Source organism: Convolutriloba macropyga, unplaced genomic scaffold (assembly GCF_964194025.1).
Source record: "Convolutriloba macropyga unplaced genomic scaffold, txConMacr16.3 SCAFFOLD_4158, whole genome shotgun sequence".
Taxonomy (NCBI): domain Eukaryota; kingdom Metazoa; phylum Xenacoelomorpha; order Acoela; family Convolutidae; genus Convolutriloba; species Convolutriloba macropyga.
This window is the reverse complement of record NW_027450006.1, coordinates 1,037-11,185: the sequence shown is the minus strand read 5'-3', so window position 1 is coordinate 11,185 and position 10,149 is coordinate 1,037. Positions and strand designations below refer to the sequence as shown.

Sequence of the window (10,149 nt, the reverse complement as noted above, 5' to 3'; positions counted from 1 at the left end):
GCATGAAAATAACTTACTGCTGGACCGAGCTTTTCTGCTAGGCAATAAAGACGATTTATTAAACATCCAGAACGAAATTGAGAAACTTGACTTGACTGAAACATGTACACAGGAACGCCAGAACTCAAAATGGCGATTCACAGTAATTACAAATGTTACTGTCTTTGCAGCGCTTCTTACGAATATACCTATGGATTGCACTGATTCGCCTCTTCCAGAGCCATTATTAAGGAACCCTGAAGTAAATTGTCTGCTTTCAAATGGACACGATGAACCGTATAACGATAATTTGTGTTTGTTCCGTGCAATTGCTATTCATTTATTTGGATCAGTAGATGTTGAACTAAAGGCAATAAAAATAAGTTTTTCACATTTTTGTTACTGCAAGCGGTTGCGACCCCGAAAGTTTCACAGGTGTTTCCTTTGATCAAATTCCATTAATTGAAGAGCAAATCAAACAAAACATTTTCATCTATGATTTTGACATTGAAGATGGTGAAATTATCGGTGAACTTGTACGACGCAATGTTGAACGATATGATGAAAACATTAAACTGCTTCGATACAACAATCATATCTGTGATGTTAATGATATCAACAAAATCTTCAAGAAATTTCGTTGTCCCAGCTGTGATGGGTTTCTCAACCATTCAGGTCATTTCAACCGGCATTTGAAAACTTGCAAAGAACGAGTGAAGAATATCTATCCGCGGGGTGTTCATTCGTTGCGGGAAACACTATTTGAGAAGCTTGACAACTTCTCAATCACTTATCCAGAGGATTACACACTCTTCAGAAATTTTGTCGTCTTCGACTTCGAAGCAATATGTGTTCAATCAGTGGAAGCCAATAACACACTGACAACATCATGGATTGGTACTCATGTACATGTATCGGTATCAATCTCTTCAAATTTGTTGGACGAACTAGTTTTCTTATGCGAAAACGATCCAAATCGTCTTATCATATCCTTTGTAGCTCAACTGGAAACGTTAGCAGAAAAAAACAAAGCGGACTTGAGACCCAAGTTCCTGTCGGTGGAAGCAGAGATCAAAACTAGGTTGAGTGATGTTTCCTCCAGACTGCAAATTATTTCCGAAACTCAACCAAACAACAGTAGTGAAAAAGATGATAGTAATGCAACTAAAAACTTTCTACGAATCCAGCAAAAGCAACTCCTTGATCTTCGGCGTCATTTCAACAATTATGTTGACACTCTACCAGTTTTTGGATTCAACAGTGGAAAATATGACCTAAATTTAATCAAAGCGTATATTATTCCCATCGCCTTAACGATAGAGCTATTCAACCTACGGTAATCAAAAAGGCCAATCAATTTAATCCTTTCAAATTCGGTGATATTCAGTTTCTCGATATTTTGAACTTTCTTGCTGGAGCAACATCTCTGGATTCTTTTCTGAAAGCATATCAATCTGAGGAGACAAAAGGTTTTCCCATATGAATGGTTCGATTCATTTACGAAACTTGACTGCAATCATCTTCCACCCTATGACTCCTTCTTCAGCAAACTGAAAAATCTAGATCCTTTGGAGAAGGACTTCAGTCAGTTCAAGAAAATGATGGAATCTGGAAAAGAGGAATTAGATGTTCTCCGAGAACTGGGTTTGAAAGAGAAACATTTATCTGGAAAAGAGAATTATGCTCTCCTTGAAAAGTTGTGGAAGATGGAGAAAATGACAACTTTTCCTGATTTCCTTCGCTGGTATAACAACAAAGATGTTGAACCAACTTTGCAAGCAATGAAGAAAATGATGAAACTTTATCACGATCAGAAAATTGATATGTTAAAGCTTGGGTGTACACTACCCGATTTGGCAAATATCTGTCTTCATAAATCAACTGATAGAAAATTTTACCCTTTCATCAAAGCTGACAAAGACTTGCATGAGAAAATACGAAGTGAAATGACTGGTGGTCCATCAATAGTGTTTACGAGGAAAGCTGTTGTAGACAAAACGTTCATCCGGAGGTCAAACAATATCTGTAAAACAATAGTTGGAATAGATGCTAGCCAATGGTATCCTTTCTCCATGTGCCAAGCGATGCCAACTGGACTCTACACTAGATGGGAGTTTGATAGCGATCTTCGAAAGTTCAAAGCTCGTCAAAACAAAATTACGAAGTTTGAGAACATGGTAATATCTTTCTATCAGGCAACCACACCCGAATGTACTATTGAGAGTTTCTATACAACTGGAAAACAGAAAAAAATTGATTTTTTTACTGTGGATGGCTTCTGTGGTCATTGCCAAACAATTTTTGAAGCTCTTGGATGCTACTACCATTTCTGTCCCTGTAGGGAAACTAAACCAAATCTTAACGAGGATGACTTTGAGTTTGGTATTCGGAAACGTGAATCCGATAAGTTACGAAAGCTTTACCTAGAAAAGAAAGGATATAAAGTTATAGAGATGCGAGAGTGTGAATGGTGGGATCATGTTCAGGAGAACTCCATGTTGAAGAACCACATTAGAAAAAATTTCCCCTACAAGTTACCTTTGAGCAAAGAGACACTGTTGACGCGGATACATGAAGATAAATTATTCGGATATGTAAATGCGATTTAGAAGTTCCTGAGGAGCTTTGTGAACGATTTGCAAACTTTCCTCCAATTTTCAAAAACTGTGATCTTGGAAGAGAAATTATAGGTAATTTCATGCTCGAATATGCTGAAAAAAACGCGTTATTGTTAAAACCTCAACCAATGTTGATTTCGAGTTACAAATTAAATAATGGAATAGTCATAACACCATTATTAAAGTTTTACTTGAAGCTGGGTCTACGCTGTACCAAAATCCACAGATTCTTTGAGTATACCCCGCAAAAATGTTTCAACGGTTTCGTACAATCTGTTGTTGATGCAAGGGGAGAAGGTGATGAAAATCCGGACTCTAGCGTTGTTGCTGAAACTATGAAATTACTTGGAAACAGCTCGTATGGTTATCAGATTATGGATCGAAGTCGGCACACAGAAGCTCTATATCTTAACGATGAAAAGACGCATAAAGCTATTAATAACCGTCTTTTTAGAAGATTGAACAGCGTTTCGACAGATATATATGAGGTTGAGCTTGTGAAAAGCACTGTTGAGCATCGTGAACCAATAATTGTTGGATTCTTTATCTTACAGTATGCTGAACTGAGAATGCTGGAGCTCTACTACAACTTCTTTGACAAGTTCCGCGATGTTCAGAAATTTGAGGAGCTTGAAATGGACACTGATTTTTTGTGTCTGGCACTGGCTCATGAAAATCTCTATGAGTGCATTAAACCAGAAATGAGAAGAATTTGGAATGAGATGAGAAGTAATGACTGTACAGATGTTTTCCATGCTAATAGCGCAAGTAAATTTTTTCCAAGAACTTGTTGCGATAAACATGTAAAACATGAAACGAGCCTGGATTATTCAAGGAGGAGTTCCGATGTACGGAAATGCTATGTTTATGTAGCAAAACGTATTGTTGCTATAATTCAGTAACGAACAAAACTAAGTTCAGCAGCCAAGGACTCAGCAAGAGTGTTCTGGAAGAAAACAGTGATGGACCTTTACAGAAGTACAGACGGGTCCTGGATGATGCAGTGAATATAGCCTCAACTAACAGAGGATTCAAAACTATGAATCACCAAATTCTAACCTATGAGCAAACTAAAAAAGGACTCTCGCTTTTCTATCCAAAACGAATTGTGGATGGAGATGGAATTCATACGACACCTTTGATGATCTAAACTTTCTGATTTGTTTTTCATACATTTTAACCATTTAAATTAATTGTACGCTTATGAACATGTGATTGTGAAAGTTTTGTCAGGTAGATGAGTCCACTGTTTAGAGTAATCATTTTTGAAGAGAAACATGAACCGGGTTTTTAAAATTCAAACTGAGCATCTAAACTTTTTCTGACTCATTTCTCAATGTGTTGACCAGATCTGTAGACAGCCCTGGAGGAAAATATTGCTAATATGGACCCCTTGCGACCCTGGATGATAATATGGACCCCTTGCGTGCCGTAAAATAAAGATGGAAAATGATACAGAAGTGAGTTGATAAAAGTAATCGCCGTTGCCTAAAAAGTTTAATTCAAAGGAGGCTGCTTTTGGGTGCAAAAATTGTTCCACTGCCGAGGTTCGAACCACTGACCGCCTGATCAACAGCCCGTTGCCTTAACCACTAGCCTGTCCGGACGTTACAATCTTTCTTCTTACAATCAGTTTTGATTTAGCAACAGAGGACTTCTGAATACGCGCAATTTAGGTCGCGCAGAAAGCTTGAAAAAAAAGCGTGAAGAAAACCGCTTAAACAGTGACGAGACAGAATGTTCTAGAATAAATGTAAAACGAAACTAGACGACGAAAAAAACCAAGAGCACCGCATTATAGCTACGCTCAGCTTACAGTTTGGTAGATATAATAACACAGCTTCATTTTCCAATTTGCTATCTGTTAGCTTATTCTTATTTTGTGATGCAAAATTTAATGAGAAATCTTATACATAAGACCTATTACCTATCATAATTGGCTGGTGTCTTGTTTCAAATCTTGATACGTGTAAAATCTATTACCTATCTTTGTACATTATTGTCAAAATCAAATCTTAATACATGTGAAATCTAATACATATCTTTATACGTTGTTCTCATCACTCTAATGTCAATACATGTAAAATCTATTACCTATCTTTATACATTATGGTCAAAAATCAAATCTTAATACATGTAAAATCTATTACGTATCTTTATACGTTGTTCTCGTCACTCTAATGTTAATACATGTAAAATCTATTACCTATCTTTATACATGGCTGCGATAATTCAATGGTGACCAAAATGATTTGAAATCGCTATAGCCTATCTTAAAACATGGGGTTCACCACCCCGCCCCCCGGGCAGCTTCGTCCCTTTATATACTACTTATATATATATATATATATATATATATATATATATCTATATACATATATATGTATATATACATATATATATATATATATATATATATATATATATATATATATACATATATATATATATATATATATATATATATATAAATATATATATATATATATATATATATATATTAAGGTTGGTGGTGATTTTTCCTACATAGTTGAGTTGAAAAAGGTTAAGTTACAATACATGGGATTAAACTGTATGCTGAATTGGGAAGCAACACTTTTTGAAATTAATTAAAAAGTTTTCTCATAACTATGAATATTTAGTTTATTATGAGTTCAAACTTTGTGGGAGTTCATAAATACCGTAAGTTGTCTTTCGTGGTTTGTTTCATTTTGGCACCAATAACTTTCACTAATATTAACCTCAACTACAACGCCAATCCTTGATTACTTTTTTAACCGAATTCCTATTATAGGCATGAAGAATTTAATATCAAATACATAAACCTCACAAAAGCAGTCATTTATTCACCTACAATTTTCTTGATTTCATTTTTCATATTAATTAAACAAAGTTATTATTGCTTTTAGAAACAAACTTATTATCGAATCTAAACACCGTGTGTTTAGATTAGATTATAAGTCTCACCTTTACAGAAGGTGTCATGCAATGGGAAAAAACATTTTGATTTGGAAATGAGACCTAGCATTCCACAGATGGGTTTTTGAAACACAGTTCAATGTTTAATATTTAGCATTTATTGGGAATTTTTAACTCCTTTGCAATACTACAGAGAAACAATGTTGACTGAAAGGGAACAGTGGCTCTATTCAATGCGGTAAAAGTTAGTAAATTTCAATGCAATAATATGATTGTTGAGGCAAAAAAATATTTATACAAATATTTTGGCTAAAATGATAATTTTGGCGCATTATTCAAACCTGAATGAAAATAACCATTTATCACTTGTTCTTGCCATGATGTAAAATTTTATAGACCCAGAAAATTAAAATAGTTTTTAGATGGCATTTGCTTCTAGTCTCTGAAGAAAACTCTAATGCAATTATCTGACAAGAAATGTTCTTCGTTTTAAGACCATTCATAATTTGAAGCCAATATACCTATTTTATGCAAACAGAATCTATTCACCTTTATTGTGTTGACGTATTTCAACGCAAGAAACTTGACTAAAAGAAGCAAAAAATATTTACAGTCTAAATTGTTATTCCCTCCCAACCCGAGGTGCCTGAAAGAAAGTCGGCATATCCAGACAATCCCAGACAAAATATGTTTTTCTCCAGACTGTCCCATATAAAAAAAACCCTATGCACAGGCTGTCGTGCGGTCAACAGTGATTATGTCCAAATTTTTGTGCGTTCAAGTCCAGACTTTCCTATGTTTACTAGACTTTCGTACCCTCAAAAGTTTTTGTGCATTATTTGTGCGTCGAACAGCGCGCATGTCCATAATTGTTGGCGCTCAAACGTTGGTATGCCCAGACTCTGGTACGTTCACGTGCAGACCTTTAACACTTTCTCATTATCTATACATATAGGATGTACGAAACATCTTTAAATTTTTTTCATTTTAAATATAGATATCATAGAGGAGACCATTCAGACAATTAAAACGATCAGACAATTAAGAACACACGTAAAAGGGATGTTAAGGTATATTTTATTACACGGGAAAGGTAGTTGGTCAAAGTTTGATCATGGCTGAAATGGAAATTGTGTTGGATGGGTCTGATTATTAACGAGTACTTCAACCTCTACCCAGCCCCTTCATCACAGCCATTACTCTATGATATGTTGATGTAAAATGAAAAAAACTATCTATACATATAAGTTGTAGTAAACAATTTTATAATTTTTTTTCGTTTTTTATAAACATATCAAAAGTAATGGCTGTGAAGAAGGGGCTGGGTAGAGGTTGAAGTACTCATTAATAATCAAACCCATCCACACATTTTCATTTCAGCCTTGATCAAACTTTAATGATCAATTATCTTTTCCGTGTAATCAAAATGTACCTAAACAACCTTTTTACGTGTGTTTTTAATTGTCTGATCATTAAATGACACCTCAATCTGGGTAGAGCTCACAGGTGCACTCACGATACGATCACGTGCGTCTTCTCTAAGCTTTTCTAATTAGACTTGCTCCAAGTGAGACAGGCCTGAAAAGTGACATGCATTAGTCAATGATTCAGAACTGATTCAAACTGGGAGATTAGAATATGTCTGCTTCCGGGCATAATTCTAGCTGGACGCATATTTAAGCCCACGTGATAATAAAAACATTGGGGCATATAGTTTGCAATTGCCAAAAAACCACCAAATGCAATGCCAAATTTGCACACAGCCATTTACCTAAAATGAGCAACTTTGTTTTGTAACTTAACTTAATAGGGGGTTAGCAATAGAAATTTTTAAGTCACATTTGAGTCAATGTTGTCTCGGATAACTAGTCGCCTTTTGCGTGAGTGCTATCAAACTGGGAAGCCGTATATCATTGTTTTGCACTCCTTCTCTTGGTTGCGTCTCAATTGAAGTTGAAGTTGAGTTATTCAAAAAAAAAAATTGAAAACTTTGAAAAGTCAAATTTAACAGGTCTCAAATTTAACAATCGGCTGACAAAATTTCTGATGGTTTTCAAAGAAAACACAATAATGTGCTTACTTTTATTTTAAAAACTGAAACATTTTCTAAAATAATGACACAGACTCCGGTCTGCGTGATTTTCTTAAAAGAAAAAAGACAAGAATAAATTTTGTTTGTGAAGTGCCACAAAGTGTTGCCTCTGCAATTGTACACTGGTCTGTTATGCTTCCAAAAGTGGGCCAGCTGAAGTTCCAATTCTGAGTGGAGGAGGCTTCATCTTTGGAAGTGACAAACACTCCGACTATCTCGTCACTAAACAGGTACTCACACATTTTGAATCCAGCATGCAAGAAATACATACTTAGCTCTTCTTTCTGTTAAGATCTTGCACGATTTTAAAGCCAACTTGAAAGATTCTACAAAATTGACTCAATTAAATTCACGTGGTTAATTAATACCGGTCTTGGTTTGGTTTAAGTCCATTATTTGAATCTTTTATTTTAAGCATCAATTTCTCAACTGACTTGATCAAGAGTAATTTGTTAGCTCCAATATCTCACCATTCCCATCATTTTACATATACTGCTTGAAATTCAGCTGAGGTTTTTATCTGGAACTTAATATCTTTTAAACCAGATTGACAGTAAGACCACACTTCCCTGTATTATCAGAGAAAAATCTTTGCAAAAAATTGTAAGATAAACTTTAAAGGCGTCTGTCTACCTGCAGTCTAATTTGCGAGTAAATTTACTCACTTTTATAACGAAATTTTACTTTACTTGTCTTAATACATTGTATGAACTTCAAATTTTGCGTATGAAAAGGCGGTGTCCTATAAAGGAATTCCATTCAGTGTTTTTCACTTTTAAGCTCAAAGTTGAAAATTGGAATCTACTTTCCGCCGCAAAATACGTTTTGTAGAAGCCCAGTCAGCAAAAAATGCCGTATATAGCCTTCACTTAATTCGGGAGCGAATATGGCGCTTTTAAGGACTGGAAGCTAATATGTTTTTTTAAAAGGAGCCTAATTCATATTAAGGTTAATTGGCTCGAATTATTACAAGATTTCACAAAGTCACACCAAATATTGTAGCTTAATAAGGGAATCATAATTCACAAAACATGAACCTGAAGATAAGACAGACAAAAACAAACAAAATGAAAAAAAATGTGGGGAAGTTTAATTGCAGTATAATACCTCATTTTAGTAATTCCTCAATTGATCATGTTGTTAACAAAAACGATTATTAGAATTGAGGGACTATTCTGCAATTCAATTACTTTGCAACTTAAACCCTAATTCAATTAACTTGAATAACTTCGAGTTATGTCTTTGTTCTGTTTTAATTTGAACTAGACAATTATTTTAGTTCAAGATACAAAGGGAAGCCAGCGAACCTTCTCAGAACTCAATTTATTTGTGCGTTTGTAAAAGTTTGGTGCTGTTATCTTAATTAGATTTATTCTGAATTTACAAGTCATGTTGCCAAGTATGGAATTGTGGAAAACAATTCCATTATTGGTACTTAAATATGGACTAGAGTTAAATATTGGTACTAGAATAGGAACTATAATATTTCATGCTCTCTTTGCGAAAAATACTTCCAACAAAAGTTTGCCTCGATTATCTTAATTGTCCAATTTGGATCCACTTCAAGAAGAATCAAATTTCTTTGGAAGTATAGTCCATTTAAAACTATATAATTGCCCTGTTTAATTGCGATTTTTAAGCGCTTTCCAGATTGGGCGTCAAAAGACGGTAGGAGGTGCTAGCCACATATGTAAGCCAAAGTTTTTGTTTTGATAACCGGTAGATGTTTGTGATGAACCGTAACACGTGCTAAAACCTTAGCAAAATCACCGCTATTTTACACAAGCTCGCTGTGAATGCGGTGAAAATTTGACATTAAGTCATTATGTGAGAACATCGCCAAAAAACGCATAATTATGTTTGATCATTACTAAAAATAATGCGATGAATTTACCGAAGATCAACTCGAAGATCAGCGGCATGCAAAATTAAGGCCAAAATACGTTTCGTGGTTTGTTTTCAACTCATTCAGAGTTGCGCTCGCATAGTTTCAATGCATTCACTGCGAATTTAGATAATTGTGCCTTTGTTAGCGTTGACACTTCCACTCAAGTTATCAATGCATTTTTTTCATTATTAGTACAATGAGAATCCTCCTGTGTTCACGTACAACGAGAATGTGGGAAGATGTGTGCCCGTTCTTACTATGGACAAGGAGTCAAAGGCCGATCAGATGATCTATGCATACGACTGTCCAACTAAAAAACATGAAGAATCGGAACACATCAGCGTAATGTTCACTTTGAAATCCTGTCCAAATTTTGTTCTCAACCTCTAGAAAGACTTCAAAAGTATATTGGAGGTCAAGGTCATCAGTTTTGTCTATATTTGTACAATAGATCACTCTAGTTGCAGTCGAACCAAACTATTTTCATGAGTGGGCGAAAAGCTTCTTCTAAGGTCGAGAGAGAACCATCGTCTCATGCTCGGAATCGCATTCTTTCATAAGGTGTCTTTCCAAACAAAACACAGCATGGAAGGACAAATTTCGATTGGACTTTCCTTGCAATCAAAGAATCCCAACTCTTGCAACTTAAAATT

The 10,149-nt window shown here is 35.1% G+C and overlaps 1 protein-coding gene across 1 annotated transcript; it reads left to right on the top strand.

The window, feature by feature from the left end:
* Window positions 1-6,407: 6,407 nt before the first annotated feature.
* LOC142355538 (uncharacterized) lies at window positions 6,408-9,838 on the top strand (the record flags this gene model as incomplete). Its single annotated transcript, XM_075407668.1, has 3 exons — window positions 6,408-6,421; window positions 7,700-7,838; window positions 9,689-9,838. Coding segments are annotated over exons 1-3 (303 nt in total), but the record flags the coding sequence as incomplete, so codon positions are not given.
* Window positions 9,839-10,149: the final 311 nt, after the last annotated feature.